This window comes from Chiloscyllium plagiosum, unplaced genomic scaffold, assembly GCF_037043375.1.
Source record: "Chiloscyllium plagiosum isolate Xiang-an unplaced genomic scaffold, Cpla_swu_hap1 HiC_scaffold_6, whole genome shotgun sequence".
NCBI classification, from domain to species: Eukaryota; Metazoa; Chordata; class Chondrichthyes; order Orectolobiformes; family Hemiscylliidae; genus Chiloscyllium; species Chiloscyllium plagiosum.
This window is the reverse complement of record NW_028270144.1, coordinates 27792835-27819991: the sequence shown is the minus strand read 5'-3', so window position 1 is coordinate 27819991 and position 27157 is coordinate 27792835. Positions and strand designations below refer to the sequence as shown.

The window sequence follows — 27157 nt, the reverse complement described above, 5'->3', positions numbered from 1 at the left end:
CAGGAGGGATTTGAGTCTTTGAGAACAATTATGTCACCCTTTAGCAATGGAAGTTCCTTCACAATTTGATGAAAAAAATTGTCTGTCCAAATGTGGGTCTGGAGCCAAGTTCCGAATGAATCGACATACCTGAATAAGTTCTACATTTTCTCATGACTTAGAGTTACCCTCTTCCATGCCACCCAGATATCCTAAACTGATCTAGTCCCATTTGCCAGCATTTGGCCCATATCCCTCTAAACCCTTCCTATTCATATACCCATCCAGATGCCTTTTAAATGTTGTCATTGTACTCACTTTCACCACCTCCTCTGGGATCTCATTCCATACATACACCACCCTCTGCATGAAAAAGCTCCCCTCTCAACTTAAATCTGTGATATCTGACTTTGGACTCTCCTATCTGAGGAAAAAGGCTATTCACATTGGCTATTCACCCTATCCATGCCCCCTCAAGATTTTATGACCCCACCCCCCGCCCCCGTGTAAGGTCACCCTTTAACCTCCGATGCTGCAAGGCAAAAAAGCCCCAGCCTATTCAGCCTCTCACGCTAGCTGAAACCCTCCTACTCTGCCAATGCCCTTGTAAATCTTTTCTGAACTGTTTCAAGTTTAACAACACCCTTCCGATAGGAGGGGGACTTGGTTCATGAATGGGTCCTGTGGAGCTCTGAGGTCCATAAACTACCAGAAGGTCAGCAAGCTAGTGGTGAAATCTTACCAAACTGGGCCGGACTTAGGGGTTGGGCAAAATGGCAGTTTGAGGTGGATTTTCTGTGAACAAGGGGACTGACCCACACATAAAGGAAGTGCACATGAAGCAGTGCTGAGAAGAGCAGAATGATAGCTTTTTAGGAAGGAAATAATTAAATACCTGCCATCTTAACAGCACTATTGAAACACTTCTTTCAGGCACTACTTTCATATTGTGTGTATTATGTAGTATTGGAATTTGAACATGGGGGCGTTGTGAACAGAACCCTTGATTACTGAACTCTTCCAAAAAGGACGAAAATGTTGGCAAAGTCACTGATAGTATTTTTTATTCTTTTATTAGAATTATATGTACCTGACAAATTAAGTGTTTGTTGCCCATTCCTGATTGTTGTTGTAATGGCAGTAGTGAGCTGTCTTTTTGAAGTACTGCAGTCCATTTGCTGGCTTTACATGTAGCAAAAGGGCAGCAGGATGTGGAGTGAAACACATGGAGATCGATGTGTAATTTTAACGCATTCAAAATCCACTCACTTTCAAAAAATTAAAATCAAGCCCACCTGTATTCCCACAAGATCAGAAGAGTGGGCGAATGACACGCATGCTCGCATGCACCTCCAAACAGGTCCCCACAATGGGACAACTCAAAAGGATGGTGTCAACACTCTCAGAGAAGTGACAGCCATAAAACCATAGAAAAGCTACGACACAAAAACAAGACGATTCAGCCCATCTTATCTGGTCCGCTAAATAAACTAGCCACATATTGTAATTGCACTTTGCAGCATCTGGTCTGTAGCCTTGCAGGTTACAATGCTTCAGGCACAGATACAGCTTACTTTGAAATAAGTTGAAGGTTTCTACTTCAGCCTCCAAACTGGGTAGTGAATTCTAGACACCCACCTCCTCTGGGAGCAAACATTTCTTTTCTCATCCCCTGTAGTTCTTCTACTCGGCATTTTAAATTTATGTACCCAAGACATTAATCTCACCTGTAGGGAAAGCAAGCCCCCAGTCAGCTAAACCTCTGTAATGGGGAAAATACTTGAGTCTATTATAAAGGAAGAAATAGCAGGGCATCTTGAAAGAAATTGTCCCATTGTACAGATGCACCATGGGTTCATGAAGGACAGGTCATGCTTCACAAATCATTTGGAATTCTATGAAGACATTTTAAGCAAGGTGGACAACAGGGACCCAGTGGATGTGGTGTACCTAGATTTCCATAAGACATTTGACAAGGTGCCGCACATGAGACTGTTGCATAAGGTAAGGGCGCATGGTGTTAGGGTAGAGTATTAGCGTGGATAGAGGATTGGTTGACTGACAGGAAACAAAGAGTGCGGAGAAATGAGTGCAATTCTGGCTGGCAATCAGTGACTAGTAGTGTGTCTCAGGGATCGGCATTGGGACCACAATTATTTACAATTTATATCAACGATTTGGAATTGGGGGCCACACGTATGATGTCAAAATTTGCTGACACTAAGATGAGTGGCAGAGCAAAGTGTGGACAGGACTGTGAAACTGCAGGGGAACACAGATACATTGAGTGAGTGAGCAAAGGTCTGGCAGATGGAAAACAATGTTAGTAAATGTGAAGTCATACATTTTGGTCGGAGTAACAGCAAAATAAATTATTACTCGAATGGTTAAGAAGTTGCAGCATGTTGATTTGCAGAGGGACCTGGGTGTCCTTGTGCATGAATCGCAGAAGGTTGGTCTGCAGGTACAACAAATAGAATTTTGTCCTTCATTGCTAAAGGGGTTGAGTTTAAATGCAGAGAGATAATGTTACAGCTGTACAAGTTGCTGGTGAGGCCATACCTGGAGTACTGTGTGCAGATTTGGCCTCCTTACTTGAGAAAGGATGTACTGGCACTGGAGGGAGTGCAGAGGAGGTTCAGTAGGTTGGTTCTGGAGTTGAGAGGGTTGGTTTATGAGGAGAGAATGAATAGATTGGGATTAATCTCATTGGAATTTAAAAGAATGAGGAGGGATCTTATCGAAACATATAAAATTATGAAGGTAATTGATAAAATAGAAATAGATAGGTTGTTTCCACTGGAAGATGAAACTAGGAGGGCATGGCCTCAAGATTAGAGAAAGCAGGTTTAGAACTGAACTCAGAAGGAACTTCTTCACCCAGACGGTTGTTAATCAGTGGAATTCCTTGCCCAGGGAAGTTGTTGACGCTACTTCAGTAATCGCTTTTAAAGCTAAGGTAGATACTTTTTTGAAAAGTAAAGAATTAAGGGATATGGTGAAAACACGGGTAAGTGGAGCTGAGTCCATGAAATAATTAACCATGATATTATTGAGCAGGCTCGAAGAGTTGGATGGCCTACTCCTGCTCCTAGTTCTTATGTTCTTACTTTGCACACACCAATTAAGTCACATCTCACCCTCATCTGTTCGAAGGAAAAGACTCCTAGTTTATCCAATCTTTTGTCGTTGCTGCACTCTTCAAGGCTCAGCAACATTCTTGTAAATCTCCTTTGTATACTCCACAGAGCAGGTATGTCAGAACAGTATTCAAAATCCGAGCTGTGGCCTAACCAGTATCTTAAACAGTTTCGGCACTACATCCCTGCTTTTCTATTTATGACCTTATCCAGTGAAGGAAAGCATCCCATATGCCTTATTTACCACTTTAACTACCTGTTCTGCCACCTGTCAACATACATTCCAATGTCTTTGACTTCCTTTGTCCTTCTCAAGCACCTTCCATTTATGCTGTATTCCTTTACTTTATTCCTCTTCCTAAATGCATAAATTTGCATTTCTCAGGATTGAATTCCATCTGCCACTTTTTCATTGATGTCATCCTGCATTTTGACAGCAGTCCTCTTCACTATCAAGTACCCAACCAACTTTTGTTTTGTCTGCAAATTTCTCCCTTACCTTCTCCCACATTTAACCCTCAATCATTAATAATACCATAAACACCAAGAGACTCAAAACTAAGCTCAATGGAAACAAAAGAACAGTGGTGAACCATTACCCTTTGTATCCTGTGACTGAGCCAATTTTGCATCTAATTCATCAAGTTCTCCTGTCTCCCATGGGCTTTCATCTTCAGCCTCGGGACCCTTCAACCCCATGGCATCAATGTGGACTTCATCAGTTTCCTCATTTCCCTTCCTCCCACCTTACGGCAAGTCCAATCTTCCAGCTCAGCACCATCCTCATGACCTGTCCCACCTGTCAATCTTCCTTCCCACCTATCCGCTCCACCCTCCTCTCTGACCTATTACCTTCACTACCACCCCCCATCCACCCATTGCAATCTTAGCTACCTTCTCCCCAGCCCCACCCCCTCCAATTTATCTCTCCACCCCCAGCCTCATTCCTGATGAAGGGCTTTTGCCCGAAACATTGATTTTCCTGCTCCTTTGATGCTGCCTGACCTGCTGTGCTTTTCCAGCACCGCTCTAATCTCTAGCATCTGCAGTACCCACCTTAGCCTATTTCATTTTTCTAGTGTCTAAATTATTCATTGACTGTTTATAAGAAATTGCATGAAGACATTGATGCCATTCTGAAGGCAAGGACTGCAAGAAATTTGCACTTCCAGTAAAACCTTAAAGTCATTTGGTTTGAAGATATTGCCCATGCTAATGTGCGACTATAATCATGCACACACATCAAATGTGCTGACATTGATTTTGCAGTGCCTCTTCACTCAATCACAGAGGTAAGAGCTAGTTATAGATTTAATCACATCGTTTACAGTTTTACTGCTGTGGATATGAGCATAATATTTGATTTGTTAATGTAAATCCTTTTTAATGCTCACCTACAGACAGTCTCTTTTAAAAGCAAAACTACTGATTCCCTCCTGTAACAGTTCATTTTGCACTAACAGGTGTTGAGTTGAGCTATGCAGTTCGAGAGAATTTCAGATTTCGACCCCTATTCTCTGCTCGAAAAACTGATTTCAACATTGCTGGCAGAAAGTGTCTGACAATGGCCCTTATTATTCCTTGACCCATGTTAAAATGTGTATTGACAACACTTAAGAAATGTAAAGTTATACAGCTACTTCTACTAGTAGCCGTATAACTTTAAGAAAGATCCAGAGGCACTCCATAACGAAATAACCGATAGTTACGTGAGTTGGGGCATACATTCTGACTCAATGGGATCATCTTTGCTTCATTGACTGATGGACATAAACCACACGAAACAGCATGTTTGTGTAATTTTGGATTCCGGCTTAAGTTGCATTGCCAAACTCTGTATGAGAGCTTTATTCACATAGTTTGCTATTAATGTGCTGTTTACAATCAGCCGAGTATAACCAACTCTGAGGCAAGGCCACCGGACCCGAAACATTAACTGTGATTTCCCTTCACAGATGCTGCCAGACCTGCTAAGCTTTTCCAGTAATTTCTGTTTTTGTTTCTGAGTATAACATTACATTGTGTGTATTTCCTGTCCACATAAAGCAGATGTTAGAAATGGCTCACATTATGACTTTGTGACAAACAGATTCTTCAAGGTGTAATGTTTGAAATCTGAATTGTGAAAATGGATCAATGCTTTGATGAACTCAAGGCAGGTCTAGTTTTGGATGGGTGATCCCAAAAAAGAGGATCAACAAAGGGTTGCCAGAAGCTATTGCAGCACCTGTTTTCAGTTTGCCTATACCTTCTATTACCCTTAGTCCATGCTTGGAGATCCAAGCATTGGTAGCTGAGACTAAGCTTTTGAGGAAAACCACCTTCACAGGCCCTGGCTTACCAGAGAGTCTCACACAAAGTTATGCCATCTGCTGAAGAAAGAAATACAGACCACCCTGACTAGGCATTGTGGACCAAGATCCTACGAGGACTACCACCATACAAATGACATCAATAGTTGCAGTCAATACTATCACAACTATCAACTTATGTGCCATCATCCTTGTAGGCCAGCACAATGTGCAAAATCACTCATGTGCCGATGCGGAGATGAACTTAGCAGATGCTGTGTTTGTGAAGGTAAACATCTATTTTACTTTTCCCCAGGGAAAAGTGATATTAGAATGACAGGATTTCCAGGCCACTATTGATGACACATATTCAGCAATCTAGATGCTAAACATAATGACGTGGCATTCACAAATTACCAGAGCTGCCTTCGTATAAGATGATAGTGATGTAAGAGTGGTTGATAATTGTCAGACTGTAGCTTAGAGTTTATTTTACTTTGAAGCCGTCTTTTCTGCCAGGATTGCTTGAAGAAGGCAAACTAGAGTAATGGGTAATAGAAAACCAACAAGTCCCATTTAGTTTGAAACCCTGGGCTCTATTAACAAAAAAGATGCAAGTTGGACCTCTAACCAGCAACTTCCCGCCTTTTCATTTGCTCCTCTCACTCATGCAGTAATTCATCTCATGTTCCCTCCTGCACTGTACTGTTCAGTGACTGTCACACATCGGTCAAGGCACAAGTAGGTTTTACCAGGGAATTGAATACTAAAGTCTGGTCTGACAGCCAATGATCTAGTTGAATGGCAGAATTGGTTCCTGAAGAAGGGCTTATGTCCGAAACGTCGATTCTCCTGTTCCCTGGATGCTGCCTGACCTGCTGTGCTTTTCCAGCAACACATTTCCAGGTTTAAAAGCCAAATAGTCTACCTCTGCTCCTAGTTCCCATGTTCTAGATCAGTACAATGCTATATTTCAGATCCAACATTTAACAACTGTCTGTCTGTTCAGTTGGATGTAATCTCTGTGCCCTCTATTCATCAAAACGTTGCAGACAGAATTTATGCTTAGCTGCATTGTTGAGACAATAGTTATTCAAGGGAGTTCAAGCTGGCCTGATGCTTTGAATGGGACAAACATTGATATGTAACAGGTGTGACAAAATGCTTAATGTCCTGTAAACTTTACCCAATCAGATTTGATGGTAGTGTCCCCAGGAGACAAAAATTGCACAGATGTATTGTGTCACCTCTGATCTGACATTTTTTGACCTGCCTCCTGGGGGGACAGAAAGCAATGCCTACTGCCTCCTGTATGTTTTAAGAAAACTATCAGCCACTGAATTCATGGCAATGTTCCATAATAGCAGTCCAGAATACAGAAGTGCCAAAATTGTTTGCCAGCAAAGAAAAATCCTTCTTGTCAGAAGGTGCTTTAAATAGCTGTGTTTGTGCTACATATTCCACTCCTATATTTATGACCATCTTGAATCGGAGAATTATCAATAAATATATATCGCATTTCTAAGATGTATTAAGATTTGCCATTCAATTCTTGGATAGGTATTAAACACGCACTTCAATAAATTGTCCCATTTGAGACTACCTGAGAAAATCTTTTTCTCTGCTGCTGAAGCCTGCAGCAACAGAAAGGAGGGCAGAGTGCATCAGCTTTCAGAAGAGAAATGAAGAAATTTGGCATTTGAGCCATTGAGCGGGAAGGAGCTAAATTGATATCAGCAGAAAATCACTTGACCCACATTGCTGTAGCAATCACGTCCGTTCAGCTGTATGCATATTAATTCCACGCCTTCACTCTCCTGAGTACTATGGGTCATTTCAATCTTTAAATCATTTCCAGAAGTTTATTTTGGTTTGAAATTCTTACCTTTGCTGTCCAGGCTCACAATTGAAATGACAGCTAGTCTCCCATGGTTTTCAGTTAGAGGAGGATCAGATTGAAGAAAAGAAACAGAGATGTCAATGTCAATCTTAGTTCACCAGAGAGGATTCTCGAGGGTTTTACACTGTGCCCAGTGTCACTCTGTACTGATTTCAATGGAAAAGTAACATTGGACGTGCTCTAAAAACAGACATGCACCCTATTTCATCAGTTTCTCAATGGGCAGTAGAAGTTAAAGCCCTCAGAAAAGTTGCTATCTTTGACATAGTCGAGGGAAATCACTGAGAGCACTAAACGCAGCAAAGACTATTTGCCATGTCAACTCACTGACAGTAGTACTGAAGACTTAGCTGCAGCACTAGCCAATTGTTCCAAACAACTACATCACTAGTATCTACCAATAATGTGGAAAATTTGTCATATCCATAAAAAAAGTACAAATCAAATCCAGCCATATATCATCGCATCAGCCACCTCATAATCATCAGCAAAGTAATGGAAGACAAAGTCAATGGTGTGATCAGAACAAATCAGCCCCTCAGAAGTTAAAACTGTTCATATAGTTACATCAAATGGGTGTGCTGCAGGACATCATAGGGGCCTGCTGTGTGATATTGAGTTAGGTCTAGACTTTGCTGTTGTGAACATTGGAAGATATGGGCCCTGCATTTTGTCATGCACTGTGGACTAAATATCTCACATGCAGTGGCCATCCACTCCTGCTTCATGTGTACTTACATCTTCATCTGTGAAGCAGCTACTATATAATCTGAATATGTCCATGAGGTCCATGTTTAGATATGTGACACAAATACATGGTGGGGGTGGCGGGCTGTTTACTCTGAACAGTTAGCATGTAGATCAAATTAATGGTGACAGTATAACAATTGATCCTGTTTCAGCTGAGGTAGACTTGGGGTCTGCATGCAGACCGGAATGTGTCAAAAAATCATAGCACTTTGCCTAGTGCACTGGTTGTTGACAGATTGCTTGTCGAATTCAGTATGCTTGGTTGCTTGCCGAATTCAGTATGCTTGGTTGCTTGCTGAATTCAGTATGCTTCATTGCTTGCCGAATTCAGTATGCTTGGTCTACCTAAACAAATTGTGTTTGAGAGCTCAGCAGTAAAATAGTGTAACTTTCTCGAACATATGCTGGAAATGGGGTATCCAAAATATTATCTCTTATTCTCATTACCCTTTGTGAAATGTGGTCTTTTGCAGTCTGGAATCAGTGACAAAATATAACATTCCCTTTTTACCTTTAAAGAATGGGTATCCTTTTCTGATTCCATGCATAATGATGTAAATGGATTGTTGTCACTGGTCCCTCCTGAACTCTCACCACCCAGCCACATGGACCTTGCATTGCAGGAAAGAGGAAGTAAATGATACAAATGGTACATGATCAATGAGTATGAATTATTCCATTTTGATCCAGGAAAAACATGCAAATCAGAAATTTTTGCACAAACACATGCATTTATGGACAGATACGATGTCGTTGTGACCAACCTAGATCATATGACATGGTAATGAGCAATGGTCAAATTCTGTGAAGAAATTGATAACATGTCTGGATTGTATATCTTCAATCACCCTTCTCACAGGATGCTGATTCAGATACTGAAGATATCATACCATATAACTGCAATAAATTACCTACGATGGCAGATTGCACAATGCAGAGTGAAGCTACATCGCCAAGTTGTGATAACTGCATAAAGATCAGATTTGGTCATGTCATACACTCACTGAAGTGTTATCTGAGTGTGGAAACATAAGGATCCATTTACATCCCTGTGCATGTCGTCAGAAAAAGATTCCCATTCTTGAAAGGGAAAAAGGGAATGTTATATTTTTGCACTGAATCAAGACTGCAAAGGAACTGTACCTTTAAGACAGTTACATGCTAACATGACATCTGACATCCTTGTATATGGTAACTCTACCTCTAAAGGTATCTATCTTGACTTCACTAACTTCCCTGTGTAATTAGGTCAGTGTATTCATTCAGTGATATGTGTACATAATTCACAGTAACATCAACAAGTACAGTGCGGGCCCATTCAGTCATTGGACACTTCTGCTGCCTCAACCATATGTAAGTAGTATCTTGCATGAGTAAGAAATGCCTTTGGGTTGGTTGGAACAGTTGGGAAAGTTAAATTCCAATGTCTGTTTGTTTCTCCATGTGTAAAGACCATACAGAACCAAACTGTTTTTGTGACTGTGTATGTATATAAAGATTTCTTTTTATGATAAAGTATATGACGGTTTAAAAGAAACATCAGCACATATAGAATCCAGACTATATGTGTGTAAGTATGTGATGCTGTAGCCTTGTAAATAATTAGTGCTGGAAGTGAACTTCAAACATCTGACTCAAAAAGAGTCTAATACTCATGATAAATGTTCTACAGTCACCAATATATAATAAACCAGAAATATCATCAGTTTGGCAAATAGTCACCAAGGACCTGCTTTTGGGCAGAGAATTTGTAAAGATGTTTATAAAACTTATATTTAATGATAAAGACTGCACTTTAAATTTCCTTTTGTCTGTGCTGAGCAATACTGATTTTCAATTTGTCATTGCTTTGTTTTCTCTTTCGTGCATCCTAATCTAGAAACCTAATTTGATCATCTGTGATAATGTAGTTTATCATTGGTGGAGATTTGGAACAAAAGTGAGAAATCATATTTTGCCTTTCCTGACAAAATACAGCCAAATATTCTGGACAGTTTTGGTTGCTGACCACTACATTGTAGTTGATATCCATTGCAGAGGGTGTTTTAAGAGATTATGTTAGCTGTACTGATTGTATAGACTCAGTGCTGGTATCCCAGAAAAAAAGCATAAGGTGATTTCTGAATTTATTACAAACTGAACAGCAGCTCTTTGTATTGACAAAGGGAATACTCGTAGGATTTGTTTTAAACCTCTAGGATGTCTTTTGGGTGTCAGACACTATAAGGAATCAGTTAATTCTTAAAACAACAGAATGCTGTATTTTCTGTCAGCAAATATAAATTTTCTGTTATTTTCAGAACATCAATTTTGGATTTTAATTTGAACCAAAAACCAAAGAACCTTACTTGTAATGTGATATGTTTTGGCACACAATGATTCAGGTTTCACTGTTATTTCTGTCTTTACAAGACAATTTAATTCACTGTCTTGAGTTAAATCTCTCAAGGTAATTATTGTCCCAAAGCAAAAATGAGTTTCAAGGTATCTTCAGATTGTACCCTTTACTATGTCAAATTTAGTTGTGGAAAAACACTAAAATCATAGATGTTAGAATCATGCACCACAGAACAAGACCATTCAGTTTATCAGCCCAATGTTTGCGGACTTTTTGAAAGAATAAGTACCATTATCAAATATTCACTAACAGCACCAAAACAGCTTATTTATATCATAGGTGTTATGTTATTGCAAACAAGTTGACACTTATATTTGCCGATTTGACTGTTAAGTCTGGCGTTAAGAGGGATGTTTAATGCCTACAAAAATATGGGATATTGCAAAGACACTGAAAGTAGTATATAAATAATTACATGATTGTGAAATTCTTTCCGTAAACTTCATCTTTTGTCCTTAGTCCTCTAAATCTGATTCTATTGGAGCTCAGTACTTGGTAAGGGAATGCTAAATTGGCAGGAACATGTGTCTGCAAGGCAGGAATATGTGTCTTCCGTGTTTACTGGTTAGATAGTGAATTGTTTCTCCTCAGGTTCAGACATGCCAGAAGTCTAAATTTAGAGAAAATGATGTTAAAAAGATACAATTACTTTGATTTGTAGAAGAAAAAGCCCTTCTTTAAACACAGGAATTCGTTGTAAGAAGAGAATGTTTAACTTGTGTTAAATTGATTTTCTCCATTGCAGCTTCTTCTGTTTAGCAATATTTTGTTAAAGTTCTCAACTCAGAGGTTAATCTTTCCTGATCTTATAGTGTAAGACAATGCATTATAAATTAACTGCATTTAAAATTATCTAGATTTTTAATGGTTTCTCGTGTTATTGCCTGAACATGAAATTTTGAATAAATGTAAAATTTTGGGCTTTTATTTTCAGTAGTGAGTTCACATATAGTATCATACTGGTCTGACATTAGGTTAATAATGCAAAGGACAGAAGTTAAAATGCTGTCATTGAATTCAGTAATTCTAGCGAGTGATGAGTTAGCAACAGAAAGAAATATGCAGACTTTTGTGGGATAGATCAACTTTGTGTTCCATAATGATTGGTATGAGGAGCTCTTAACTAAACTACCTCATTGAGTCTTGCATTCAGAAAAGGAAATTAAGGCAGTGGGCAATACAGAAGCACATCTTTCATTTGATTTAGGCTATGTTTGAACATATTGGAGGGAAATTCCCACTTTTCCGTTTTTTTTTCCCAAATTCCAGCCTATGTTCTTCAGTATCTTTTACACTGGTTCAAGTTAAATTAGTGCTGGTTGGAGCTCTTCTCACAAAACTGATCAGATGCCCAGGTCAAGTTTCTGTGATTATGAGATTTCACCATTTGACTGGCAAGGAACTGCTGTTCACGTTGTACTCATTATCTGCTTTGTGGACATACTTTATAAACTTTTTTAAAAAATAACTATCAAGAAGTATCTAATTTACCAAGAAATAGAGCATTGTTTGTTAATTAAACTTGTGACTGCCCTTAGTATACTTTTGTCAGATACCTCACAAGTGGAAGATTGACATCTTTATACAAAATGTTTATTTTTGCTGATGAACCCATTTCTGTTGGATAATCAGAACTATTATCAGATATATTAAGGAATACTCAATAGAAAAAAATTGCTTATCTCTTCTTTCCTGCCCAATTCATGACTCATTTTACATCTGGGGTTACACAAATATATTTTATCAGAAAAATAATTTAACCTTTGAAATGTCATGTTTATTTTGAGTGCAATTTACGAATTTTCAGCCAAAGTGGATACTCCACTCTATCCATTTAGTCAGCTTTCTCAGCTCCTTTGTTCTGTTCAATTATTAAATTCTCCCAGAAACCCCACTGGTCCCTTTGTTGGCTCCTAACACTTTTACAGGTGCAAATAGCTCCTGATTGCCCAAGGCTTCTGGTTATGGGAAGATTACTTTTCAGAAGCTGTACCTTTTACAGAAGAGAGCTTTTCGAATTTAATCTTTGGATCGTTGTGCTAAAAGATAACTGATCTTGTGAAATTTTCATTTGAACTGTATCTTGGCACTGTGTAATCGAAGCAAACCTGCCCTTTATGACCCAAGGCTATCTGTATCCAAGAAACAGAATAGCTTTTATTGTTTGCGTGCGTGTGTGTACTTTTACCTGGATTTTGGGAGACCTTGCTTCCATTTCTGATCAGAATCTTAGCAAACTAATCAATAAAATATGAACTGTTATCTGTTGTAAAAGAATTGAAAAATAAACTGGAGATAATATGCTCGGTAAAAGGTTACACTGCATAACAGAAAGGTATTTTGTAAATTTATTTGCTTACTGGTAGAATGAGATAACATAGAGAACAATGAGGGAATACTGAGCGAGCGATTTGCAAAGCTAATAACTATTGGAAAGTCTGTAGCTTTTATAGAATATTCACCATGTTGATGTTTTGAAACATAAATGCAACATTTTTTGGTCAGCCATTTTGAAATGTGAAACAGTTTTGGTTACAATATTGCAAGATTGAGGGAATGTGGTATATCGCAGTCTTTCAGATGAAGTGTTAAATTAAGGTCTCATCGACCTTCACAAGTAAGAGATCCAATGGCACTCTTAAAGATGAGCAGAGAAATTCCCTCCACTGCCTGGGCCAATAAAGGCAGTCAACTAATGTAATTGAAATTGATCATTTGGTCACAATCTCATTGCTGCTGGGGATTTTGCTAAATGAAAGTTGGCTGCAATGTTTCCCACATTACAAGAATGATTATGACTGAAAAATATTTCATTTTCTGTGAAACCCTTTGGAATATATTGAGAGTTGGACATGCACTATCTATAAACAGAAGTCTACCTTCTGTTTCATTGAATAAAATGAAGAACTGTGATTTAAATTTCTCCATGAATTGTTAATTTTGAGCAGATTGGAATGGGGAGTTGGGGGTTTCCCAGTAAGGTGTGAGTTGTTCCATCAAAATGAGGAATGCTGTGTGGTTTCTCTTCCACGACCCAGCAGGAAATCATTGAAAGGCACTGGAAGAATATTGAGAGCAGACATTCTTGTTGACAAACTGATCCATGTCTGCTCCAAAAAATAGGAAGAATATTGAAAATGGTCTCATAAAATTGCTAGTGTGCAGATGGGAGTTCTCAAGATATTTTTGTCATACACTAAACTGACAACCCATGTGCAAACCCTCCTCCAAGACATAATCTGTGCTGACCTGGAACAATGTTGCTGTTCCTCTACTGTCACTCAGTGCAAATTCTGGTGCTCTTTTCCTAAAGGCAAAAAGTGTTGCAGTGGCTCAAGACGAGCTCAGCATCACCACCCCAAGGGCAAGTAGGGATGGGCAATAATGCAAGGCCTGGCCAGCGATGCCTACATTCTGTGAATGAATAATTACAAAATACAAACAAAACCAAACAGCTTATTGCATGCTTCTCATTGCAGTAACAAAACAGATTAGACTAAATCCGACATTAATCAATCACCCATGAGAATAAGGCCAAGCATCTGATTAAAATGTGAGTGGCTTAACAATTCAGCTTTTGTTGTGACAACCATTACAGATTTATTCCATAGCTAAACTGTACCCTCCATTCTTTCGTCCCAATGAGGACACTGTTTCTAAAACAAATTTTGTCACAAGCCGCAATGTGCCATAGAACAACAGTGAGTTGTCAAAATTCAAAAGAAGAGCAAGAAATGACTATAGCTGATGTGTTGATCACTTTTGCAAAAAAATGTCCAGCCCTTTAACCTCCCTTTCTTTGGAATGTCCAGGTTATTAAATGCTACTTCCAGGTATAATAGCGATATAATTTTATATTTACTGATTGAGGATACTATTCTTTCTGCTCATGAATTAAAATTCTGTACCTTGGAGAGACAAATGATAGAATTGAATGCTTGCTGGAGAGCTGGTGGAAACCCAGTTGTGACCATTTCCAGGAGCCCCATTGAGATGAAGTCCCTGTCTGTTGGCTGCCATCAGTCTTTCTTAACACCACTGATGGCATTTTTCCATCAAATGTCCTGATGTGGATTGAATGTTCTACTTCCGAGATCCATGGGTCCATATAAGTTCACCTGGGAGAATAGCAACCGCTGGCACTCCACGAAGCCTACATGAAGAGTGGTCCCTGAAACTCCCAGGCTAGACTGTGTGGGGGAGTGGGCTGGATCACCATGATCAGTCAGGGTGGGTCTGATGGGAGGGAATGGGGGAGTGGTTGTTGTCAAAGGCAACAGGTGACTCCCTATGAGTTCCTCCATTTCCAATGTAGGGCTCAGAATGCCTCAGAAGGAGAGAAGACTTGCCTACCAAATCTGTAAGCATTTATCTCATGGCTTGTCTACATGACATGGCTTTCACTCATGGCTGGTTCAATACCAGTGGCAGCAGGATCAAAAACTTGTGTGTCGTTCTTGACCCTTCCCATTCTCCACTCTAGAAGTTGATAGGGTCTCCACCCCCATCCTCCTGTTCCCTTAATCAATATCCAAGTCTCCCAGGCAACCTCCAGGATGGTTTTCAATTAAACTCAACCCAAATGCTGTTTGGATGGAAGTTTTTTTAAAAGAAAATGTTTCTGGGATATGGGCATCACTAGCCATGATACAAAAATGAGTGGGAAGGCAAGCAGTGGGGATGACACAAAATGACTACAAAAGTATATGGACATGTTAAGTGAGTTAGAAAACCTTATAATGTGCAAATATGTGAGGTTATGCACTTTGGTAGAAGAATAGAAAAGCTGAATGTTATTTAACTGAGGAAAGACTGTAGAAAACTGCAGCTCAGAGGGACTTGGGGGTCCTTGTGCCTGAATCACAAAAAGCTAATATTCAAGATGGTGGAAATGGGGTCAGAAGCATTTGACTCCTGAGCGCAGGGCTTGGCCACTCATGGCTCATGCCATGGGTTCTGCTGCATCCACACGGCTTCATCATTGGGAAAGTTTTATCTTGTTTCGGTTGTCCTAGAATATCCTCCTGTTGCCCTCTTGCAGGACGCTGAGGCTCGTATATTCCACTTCATTCTGGGTGGGTGAATTGGAAGATGAGCTAGGACTCCTAACATTGACTTGGAGCCAAGACCTTGTCCATTGACCTGGAGCCAGGACAGAGTCTGCACAGTTTTGTGAACAGGCAATCATGTTTGATAAATCTGCTAAAATTCTTTAAAGATATAGCAAGTAGATAAAGGAGTAGTAGTAGATATAGTGTGTTTGGTTTCTAGAAGGCATTCAGTAAGATGCCATGTAAAAGATTATTGTCCATTATAGGAGCTCATGGTATTAGGGCTAATATATTCACATGGATTGAGGATGGTTAACACAGAGAAGACAGAGAGTCAGGATGAATGGATCTTTTCCAGTTGGAAAGACATAACTAGTGGAGTATCAAAAGGATCAGTCCGAGGGTCTCAATGATTTACTATCCATATTAATGACTTGGAGGAGAGGTAGAGTGTGATGGATCCAAATTTCCTGATGACACAAAATTTGGGGCTGGGCATGTTTAAGAGAACATAAGGAATATGTAAAGGAGTAGGGATAAGTTGAGTGAGGTGGGCAAAACCTTGATAGATGGAGTTTAATGGAGGAAAGTGTGAAGTCATGCACGTTGCTGGGAAGAGTCAAGAGGCACACTATTATTTAAATAGAGGGAGATTCCAAAAGAGTGCAGCAGAGAAGGATCTGGGTGTTCTTGTGCATGAAACACAATACATTAGCATGTGGGTGCAGCAAATAATTTTTAAAAACACAGATAGAATTTTGACCTCATTGCTGGGGTTCAGAGTTGCAAAAGTAGGGAAATTTTTTTCCAATACACAGAGTGTTGGTGAGACTGTGCCTGAAATACTGTGTATAGTTTTGGTCCCTGCATTTAAGAGACCCTGTATAGGCAGTGCAAAAGAGATTCAGTTAGTGATTCCTTAGATGAAGGGGTTGACTTATTGAGAACTGGTTGAGAATGAGGGTTGATCTTATTGAAGCAAACAAGATTCGGAGGGAGATTGACAGGGTATGTGCGGGGACTTTCAAACCATGGGACATAGTTACAGAATAAGGGGGAGCACGCTTAAACAGGGATGGAAAGGGATTTCTTCTCCCAGAGAGTAGAGAATGCCAAGAATTCTCTACCCTGGAGAGTTGTGGAGGCTAGATCACTGAAACTATTTAAAGTGGAGTCAGATTGATTTTTGCATCGTCAAGGAGTTGAGAGCTAATGAAAAATGAGTTGAAGACCAGCCATGATCATATATAATAGTGGGACTGGCTGGAGAAGCTGAATGGCCTACTCTTGCTTCTATTTCTTATGTACTTAACTTTCTTTAGTTCTGGCAAAAGCCACAGGTCAAAAGATTTAGCTCTGTTTCCACCTCCACAAGTGCTGAGTGTGTGCAGAACTCTGTTTTTATTCCAGATTACTATCATCCGTAGCAGTTGGTTTTTGTAGTTGACATTCAGACTTGGCTGCGTTGATCAACACATTTGACGGTTTGTGTTCCACATTGTCAGGTATCCTCCAGTCCACATGGATAGAACTTCATAAAATTTTTACCTCAATACTAAAACTCAGCATCACAAAATAGTCCTGCAATATAGACAGAGCACTCAACGTCATACTCTCTGTTTATACATGCTAAATTTGAAGTAAATCCAGCTTCAGGCTTAGTTTAAATAGTGCACTTAAGACGAGCAGTGCATAGTGACTAAATTAACTCCGTACAAATAGGACCTTGAAGAATACCACTATATTTCATAATGAATCAAAGCTACATGGTGATAGAAATCCCTTTACAGGGATTTGCTGCTTCTTGTGCAATTACACAGTTATCCTGTTATATGAAAATTAGGATATCAATTTTCAAAGCTTTTTATTTATGGGAAATGCTATGAGTGTGAAAGCTCATGTGACAGGTACACCGAGAAACTGGAAGAATTTGTGAGGAAGAGGTGTTGCAGCGTATTTCACCTCAGTGATGTTGTTTTAAATATAGCTCAGGCAACTAGATGAAGGTGTTATTTGAAGATTGTAGACAGTGCTTTATGCATCAGTGCTCTGGAGATTCTTGATAATGCTCTAAAGATGGAGCTGTACCCTATTTACCATCTATCATATTTTCGTTGCAACAATGGTATTGTGTAGAGGGTGTCCTTATTTTGTATTAATGCATATTGACCTAGTAATACTTGATTTGACTGTATGAGGGAAGCTCTGAATTGAATCTGTTGTGCACTATATTGGACAGTACATAATGGTCTGTGTCATGTGAGACCAGCATTGAATTCCTGCCCAACACTGGGTGCAAGGTGGAAAATATAGGAGGAACTTCAAGTCACATATAAGATGAAATGAGTTTGACATGGGAATAGTTGACAATTAATATGTTATTTCCTTGGCAGTGACAGTGTTCATTTCATGGGCACAAATAGTAACCTCGAGTACTGTTGAAAGCCATCTTGAGTGTGATTTGGATGCTGACTCAAGTGGAAAAGTGCCAGGCAGTAGGTAGGCTATGTAGTAAATATCAAAATTGGGATTGTTGAAACAGATGTATGTATTGCATTGTGATTCAGCTGTTATAGAAACCCACTCATTCTCCATGGGAATGACTGGAAGTGAAAATTAGCATTCTTTGGATGTTGGCTTGTCTGAGCTATGAGGGGCAATTGATGTGGAGGGGCAAAGTTCCATACTAATATTCTGGACAGATGAGTTTGAAGTCCATCATAGCAGATGGAGAAGCTTGAGTTCAAATAATAATCCAGAATTAAGAGCTTGTATAATGGTAAGGAATGAAATCTATCATTTTTACTTAGTCTGGCCTACATGTGATTCCAAATCATCAGCAATGTGGTTGACCCTTAACTGCTATCCAAAATGACTGAACAAGCCACTCAGTTCAAGGAAATTAGGAATGTGTAATAAATGTTAGCCCACATAGTGATGCCCACAACCCATGAACAAATTTAAGAAATGTACCAGCTTTATGTTCAACTGTCAAGTGAAAATCTACTCTTTCGTATTTTACAGATGTCTCACATTTACAGTGAGTGGACAGGCGGAGCCATTTAAAATGCACTCTTCTAAACTGATGGGGAAAAGTCCTGTCTTGGGTTGCAGAAACTTTCTGTATCCAGTTAATTTCTACTCTAGGTAATTGAGTCCATCAACTTGTCTTGACTCGAATTTTCAATGGATTACTGAGTTTCCTTTGTTGGATGTTCCATGATATTAATCTACTTTACAGTTAATGTATTTACGAAAAAAAGACAGCATGATTATTATACAAATTGAAAGCAGAATGATTAACATTTTAAAAGCAACTTTTGCAATCACAGGATATTCCAACATGGTTAACAGTTAATCAAGTACTTTTAAGTATAGCTGAATGATTTAGATTTCCCCCTTCAAATTGGCAGTATAGGATGTTTTATGCCAACTTGAGAGAACATGCAGGGACTTGGCACATCTCTTTTGAAAGACAGCACTTCTGACAGTGTGATGCTTCATCAACCCTGTAGTGGAGCATCAGTATAGATTTTTTGGTTCAACTCTGGAGTGAGAGTTAAGAATGCTATACATTGAATTGCCTTTCAGTTGAAGTCAACCTGAAGTGAAAATAACATCTAGAGTGTGTCCTTTGTAAGTGATAAACTCGACAGAGGTGTACTTCTCAGTAGTTTAATTTGGCAATTCTTATGATGGAAGTGAGTGTGGCAATTCTTATGCATGGATATGTTTCAGACAATAGAGAAATGTTAGAACACGCTGAATTGTTACTACTGGAGCACATGAGTAAAGCGTAATAAATTAAAATCACTATAAGTAGTGTGAGTTATCTGTTCACATAGTTTAAGTTTCCAGAATAATCACAAAAGAACACATTCCTTGGCATCAAAGGCTGCATTTTCAGTCATCCATTAGGTACAAGGTTGATAATGGGTAAATAACTGCCCTCTCTCAAATGGCATGTTAGTCTTCTAACATCTCTGTGAAATGCTGGAGTCTTCAAAGCGAATGTGGGGAAGAGGGGCTGGTTGATAAGCAATCTGCACGCCTCCAATTAACTTGCTGATATACTCATTGAAGATCTTGTTAACAGGCCAGAGAGCAACAGAATTAAATTTTCCAATAATGGGAAGAGCAAACGATCTGGGACATGTTAGCGCGCAGCTGTCGGGAGCACAGAGGGGAGCCATTATTCATTACTGATGAAAAGTCTGGTTTGAAAAAAAGAAATTGTTAAACTGAGGTGCTCACGCAGTGGCACACAGTTACCAATCGCTTGAATAAACATGACTGTTGGGGCTCTTGTGTGGGAATTGTTAGGCTCCTGGCCCCCTGCTTTCCTGCTTGCTCCATTCCTCCAGGTGATGGAAAGCCCAGTGAAAAAAGTCTCCTTCTGAAACAAATCCCTCGCCACTGACCCTAAATTGGGAACAGAACTCACTTTAGGGCTGAGCAAGGCCTTTTTTATGGAAACCTGCATTGCCTGACTGATGCTCACCCATTATGGGGTCAGGACTCAGTAATGGTCCTAATGTTGAGATCACAGCCCTGGACTCAGAATTCAGGCCCACATTTTGTATATTGGACACTTCAGAAAAGAAGAGGGACAATTTTATGTTGCAAGATTTCAGTCAGAGAGTAGACTGGTCAGTGGATATAGTTGAACAATAGACTGATTGACTGTTATTCCTTCTTGTAGAGACAAAGGGAAAAACATTATGTGCTTCTCATTCCCGCACATTCTGTAATGGTTGAATAATTTATCAACATGGAAAGTACTAATTATGACTTCTTGCTGGTTCCTTTGGATGACTTAATTATGATTTAAAACATGGATTAACTGTGTGTATTTTCTGGTGTTCAAAGCCTGCGTGCATAGCATTCTTTCATTGATCATTCTACCTAATTGTAATGTCCTTTTAAAACGAATTTTAAAAAAACAGAAAAAAAATTGCAAGTGATTAATTGAAGCAGTCTATCTTTCCCTAATGACAATGACTTTGTTGTGTTGAAATTAGGAATGTAATTGAGTGTAGTTGCTCTTTAATCTGATTGCTTTACCAGTAGTTTGTGTGATGGTATCAGGTTTTAGCCTGCATTGCTAGGTCAACATGGACCAGTCCATTAAAGGAGCAAGGTTCAGCGAAAGTTCGCACTCTATTGTTTCACCATGGTTACAAAACAAGAAAGGAGAAATTTTGCATTTATAACCTCCAATTGCATTGAGCCCTCAAGGTACAGAAGCTTGTTATTGTTCAAAAATTAAAAGCAGAAATGTAAATCTCACAATTATCTCTCGAGTAAACAGAGGACTGCCCTTCACTTGCTATATAAGCAGTGCACAGATGTTCTGAGTTGAGTCTAATGTCAATACGTTAAAAGCATATATTTGTTCCATTTTACCCGGCCATATTTAATCATGTTTAAACAGTATGCACCCTAGTCGATTGTGTATTAGCATAATACCATTTAATAATATACCAATGTTGCCATATGTGTACATTGGATGTAAAACATTGATCAAATTACTTACAGGACTAAAAATTACAGTGTCTTTCAGCTGTTCTTATAGGTAATTGTCAAAGATATGCTACTTCACTGAAAAATATCACAATAACTTTGATGGTTTGCCAATGTGCACCTAGATCAATATTCCACAGTACATCCAGGCACAAATAAACCATGGCTATTATACATTGCTTGTATGCAAGTGATGGGGAATATGTCTTTTGGCTGAAGGATGTTGTTGTGTTTGTATTGAAAATTATTGTACTGTGTTGCAGGATATGTTTCAAAATAAGCAGGATTAACAGTAATTTTCTAAGGTGGGAGTAGTGAGGGAAAAGTGTTACCTTAGAAAGAGGGAATATCGGATGTTTTATTAAAGAGGACAAAGTGAGGTCTGCAGATGCTGGAGATCAGAGATGGAAATGTGTTGCTGGAAAAGCGCAGCAGGTCAGGCAGCATCTAGGGAACAGGAGAATCGACGTTTCGGGCATTAGCCCTTCTTCAGCCAGAGTTAACTCTGCAAATATTGTAGAATTAAATGCTGAATATAAATGCTGAAAATGTGTTGCTGGAAAAGTGCAGCAGGTCAGGCAGCATTCAAGGAACAGGAGAATCGACGTTTCGGGCATAAGCCCTGAAGAAGGGCTAATGCCCGAAACGTCGATTCTCCTGTTCCCTAGATGCTGCCTGACCTGCTGCGCTTTTCCAGCAACACATTTCCATCCATGTTTTATTAAAGACCCCACCCTGTTGGATGTGTTTTTGTAGAAGGATTGGACGTGTAAAGTTGGATAGCTCCATCACCTTTCAGCCCACCCCAACCTGATCCCCGTGATGAGGGGTTAAGCTGCCCATCCTTAAGCTTGTTGAGATCCTTGTGGTCAATTAATGACCATTTGAGGACTTCAATCAGCTTCCACTGCCATGATATGCTAGCCAGTGGATGGCAGGCAGTGTGTAAAGGTCATTTTATCACCAAAATTGGTGAAATGGAGTGAAAGGAAAGGTTGGTGGGGATGGTGTTGTGGTTTCCTGCTCTGAGAGGCATCCTGTGCACACTGGGGCCATTCCACCTAAGATAATACCCCTGTATTGTGTCTCCCTAACTGGCCACCTAAACCAGCTCCCATTTGCCTCATCCCCCCAAATTCATCTCTCCAAAATGTACCCGATGCATCCTTGCTGCCCATGAAGCCTGGGGCATACCTTTCTTTCTGCCATTGCTGATGATTGATGGCAAGAGCTTTGGACTAATCAAATTGGCCAGCACCTTTCAAGGGTAAGAGTTTGCATGGCAGAGGTCGAAGTCTCTATTTGCTCAGGCTGCCCACAGTGGGCCACCACTATGGTTTTCAGTTTGCAAGCAACTTTTTTTCTAGATGGATAGGGAAGGGGTAGCTGAAGAGTGTGCCCTCCTGCGAAATAAAATTCAACAAGCTGACCAAGAATAAATTGGGGTAATTCACTTTGAAAACTCAAACCCTTGTATGCTCCTGTTGTCTAGAGAAGCTAAAATAGCTCTTCATTAGAGCTGTTGACGATTATATGAGATATTAACGGCAGCTCTAACATTGATTATGAAATGAGACTGTTTAAAAAAGGAATCATTTATTTGTGAAGTTGCTTCTCACACATGCAAATATTGACAGAGGTCATTTTGAGTCCAAAAGCCATATGATATAGTTTGCGACCAGTTCTAGTGATAGACACTAATATTTCCTGAAGTAAGTCTCAGAATAAACACTGATGAAGTGATACAGACTGTCTAATGTGATTGACTTAAAGTGATAGCATACTTTCTGATGATAAATCATTAGGTAAATTACTATATCTGTAATAGGTTCTCATGAAAATCCTCTTCCTTTATCAGTGTTCTTTCCTGAGCTATGAATGACCAGCAATATAACAAGAAAGGAATGTTTATTGTCTGGGAATGTTTTGCATCAAAGTGACAGAAACAGTAAATGGAAAATAGTTGAAGAGAGAAAGTTAAGTTGCTGAAATTTGTTGTCTTGCACAGGAGGAAAGCAAGAATACCAAATCTAAAATGATCACAGTCTATACTATCAGAGAAAAGGGATGCTGATTGGCTGGCAAATCAACTCTTATTGGCTGAGATGTTGCCAACAAAAATTCAAGATGAAAAGATATTAGACAGAGAAGTGATTGATTGCAAGCAATATCTTGTGCACTCTGCCTTATGGTTGAAGCTATAGCTTAGTTTGGAACCATAAGATAAAGTCACTCCTACATGCTGCCTTGATGTAGAATTGCTTGAGCACATTCTTTTTTTTATTCATTCATGGGATTTAGACATTGCTGTTTGGGCCAATGCCTATCCATAATTGTTCCTGTATCTGCGTGGTTTGCAATGACCATTCCAGAGTGCAGTTAAGAGTCAACCACATTTCTGTGGGTCTGGTGTTATGTGTTGAAAATATCAGATAAGGATGACAGATTTCCTCCCGTCAAGAACATTAGTAAACCAAATGGATTTTTAACAACAATTGATAGTGATCACATGGTCACCATTTTGGCGTGTTTTTTCCCCAGACTTTTATTGAATTCAAAGTTCACTACCTCTGCCATGGTGGGATTTGAACCCATCTCATCAGAACCTTAGCCTGTGTTTTTGGATTGCTAGTTAAATGGCAATGCAACTCCACAATTGTTTTCCTCCATGAGGTCTGAGGAAATGTAGAGCAGAATGAAATTATAGTCGGAATGGATGTCTACTCAAACACAAGGGCAGTATTTTCTTTTCAAATTACAAGTAACTCTTAAAAAGTGTTTATTAATTCAAGGTATTTTACAAACGAAACCTAAAACCCACAATGAAAGCACGCATCATATAATGCCTTTAACATTGCAAAATGTCCTTCACAAGAATGTTTATGAACAAACTTTGGCACCTGAAGGAAGTAAGAAGACATTAAAGTTGGCTTAAATGTAGAGCGTGTACCTTAAAGGAGATCAGAGAGGTAGAGAGCTCTGGGGAGAGAGTTCTCGAGTTAAACAGCTTGGCATGTTTTAATAGATGGCTTTCTGTAGCATTAGTCCTTTGATCAGGAAATACCCTGGTGTATTTGCTGTATTATTTTGAGTCAGTTAACCAAGACTGAAGTGAACCTTGAGATGTTGGAATATGCCTCAGTGCCACAGGTTGACAAATAGATAAAGGCTAGTCAGATTTTCCACTCCCAATTACATATTGATGATTCCTGGTGGATCAAAGTACTGTAGGGAGGTTATGTGAGAACCTGTTCTAATGCCTCCAGAACTTATAGTCGTTCACCATCTAATGTCACATGTAAAAAATGATTGAGATTGACAGGTTTATCAAATAGTTCTGTGGAATCACATTCTCATGCCCTGATATTTACAAGGAAGGAATCAGCATCGTATGTTTACAACAGGGAAACCAGGAAATGTACGGAATCAGCTGGAGCTCAATCACTTTTTCTCCCCTTCTGTTCCCTGGGCACAGCAATAATGTCTCTCCCTCTAAACCAGGAGTCCTACCTGCTCCAAGGTGCATAACATAGAAGATATATCCCTCTATTTCCTGCCTGGTCAGAGTGAAAAATTAACAGCTCCTGGCCTGGAAAATGGAAGTCAAAGACTGTAATCAGGTATCATTGGGAACATCCACCATACGCCTGGCAATGGTTGCAGCTTTGGCTGTATGGTTTACTGTAAAGAGTTGAGAGTGCTAGGAAAGCACAGGAGGTCAGGCAGCATCCTAGGAACAGGAGAATTGACGTTTAGGGCATAAGCCCTTCATCAGGAATTATCCTTACGGTAAAGAGTCCTGAGCACTTTGATCTGGCTGACTTGTAATGCCCTTTAACTTCCCAAGATTCATGAATCCTTGGAATCCTGGTTAGCCAGTTAAACTTACAAATAACAGTGAAAGTATTAGGAATGGGGGTCTAAGTTTCATAGTACAATGTAGGACCCAGCTCTCTCGAATTGGTTTTTCAAACAATTGCAAATGCAATAGGGTTAAACTGGAAGCAGTGTATTAGCAGTGGACTGATGTCAAGTTCCACATATTTGCCGATCCCTCCACCAAACCATTGTCTGCTCATGTCACGGGCGGATGGGAGGGAGATCAGCAAAATTTTTCCCTCATGAGTTAGTGCCTTCATGGGTCAGAGAACAAGCACGTACCACTGAAGAAAACACATTATAACATTAATTTTTTTTCCAATATGCACATACGAATGAGCACTCATACTGAAGGTGTAGGTAATTTCCATTTCTACATTGTGCTTGCGTTGCCCAAAAGAAATGTTGCTTTGTTTGTTTTGGCTTCTGCCCTTTTTTAAAGCCTTTTGAAATAGTCAATCACTTCTACAGGTGTAATACGAAAGGAAATGTGTGTTTTTTTTTAATGAAAAAATAATGATGGAAACTCAGTGCTCCTAATGTTATATGTTCCAAAAAGAGGTCAGGTGCAGACTTCTGAAGGGAACAAAGTGTATTGTTTGTCCATTACTGTCTGAGATATAATGTGTTTTTCAACAATAGCCATTGTGTAAATGTTCACTGCACACAATTCCTTTCATCTTTAATTACTTCTACAATCACAGCAAGACAACATACCAGTTATAAATGATCCCAAACTTATGTTTGCTGACATTTTATAGAGCACTGTATTTTGGATGGTAAAAATAGATTTTAACCTCTCCTTCCAAAATTGTACTACTGAGCAATTCTGGACACTGGTGGTTAAATCTTCTTTATGTTAAAATTCTAGCTGCTAATGGATTTCCTTTTCTTGAAGGCACGGACGACTGCAGCTATTTACTGGACAAGCCTACACGTGGAAAAGGTTATGATTTAATGTTTCCTGTGTAGAGCATAGCACTGCAGGATCACACACCACAGACCAGATTTTTATAGGGTGTCATGGTCCCCTCCTATGGGTAAAAAATCAGGAGATGGTGCGGATTTTGGGATATTGGTGTGCCCGCCCATGATCATGTTGGTTGTCCTACAGCAATTTAACATTGGGAGCACTGGCCATTGTTTTCAGGTGACACTTCTGACGTTATTTCAGGAGTAAGCCCCTGTGTGGAATTGGCACGTCTTTGTAGTCCCAGCAGTAACAGATGGATATGGTGGTCACTGTTAGGACATATTGGCAGGCTCCATGTGCTGAGGACCCCCAGGTATGTTCTGGGTGTGGAGCTTTGGAAAGTAGGGTGAGTTGGAGGATTTGGTTCAAGAGTCTGGGGGTGACCTTGTGGGTGGGGATTGGAGGGATGACGCTAAGTTTAGCCCAACAAACCCACAAGAAGAAAGCTGCACCCACCTCCCCTTTACTCAAAGTAACTTGTGCAACTAAATCTACTGGGAGAAAGTGAGGACTGCAGATGCTGGAGATCAGAGCTGAAAATGTGTTGCTGGAAAAGCGCAGCAGGTCAGGCAGCATCCAAGGAACAGGAGAATCGACGTTTCGGGCATAAGCCCTTCTTCAGGAATCTGGGTGAAGAAGGGCTTATGTCCGAAACGTCGATTCTCCTGTTCCTTGAATGCTGCCTGACCTGCTGCGCTTTTCCAGCAACACATTTTCAGCAACTAAATCTGCTGGGCTTCCAGCATCCCTCTACCCCTCCCCTGACAACTCCCTGCCACATGCAAAATGCTGGAATTGGCACAAAAAGGCCCATGAGTCACCTTTAATAGGAGAAAGTGAGGACTGCAGATGCTGGAGATCAGAGCTGAAAATATGCTGCTGGAAAAGCGCAGCAGATCAGGCAGCATCCAAGGAGCAGGAGGATCGACGTTTCGGGCATGAGCCCTTCTTCAGGAATGAGGAAAGTGTGCCCAGCAGGCTAAGATAAAAGGCAGGTTAGCACCACCTTCCTAACCTGCAATCTTCTTCCTGACCTCTCCGCCCCCACCCCCACTCCGGCCTGTCACCCTCTCCTTAACCTCCTTCCACTTATCGCATTTCCAACGCCCCTCCCCCAAGTCTCTCCTCCCTACCTTTTATCTTAGCCTGCTGGGCACACTTTCCTCATTCCTGAAGAAAGGCTTTTGCCTGAAATGTCGATTCTCCTGCTCCTTGGATGCTGCCTGACCTGCTGCGCTTTTCCAGCAACACATTTTCAGGTCATCTTTAATAG

At 39.9% G+C, this 27157-nt stretch overlaps 1 protein-coding gene across 4 annotated transcripts in view; it reads left to right on the top strand.

Annotated features, from left to right (window-relative positions):
- Positions 1 to 27157, top strand: part of dachc (dachshund c) — a 598354-nt gene that overhangs the window by 176128 nt on the left and 395069 nt on the right. For 2 of the 4 annotated variants that reach the window (XM_087987941.1, XM_043691358.2), the window contains exon 2: positions 18534 to 18656. The exons of the other annotated variants lie outside the window; for them this stretch is intronic. In XM_087987941.1, the coding sequence (XP_087844067.1) occupies positions 18534 to 18656 (123 nt within the window). The remainder of the gene's footprint in view (positions 1 to 18533; positions 18657 to 27157) is intronic. 4 annotated transcript variants of the gene reach the window in all.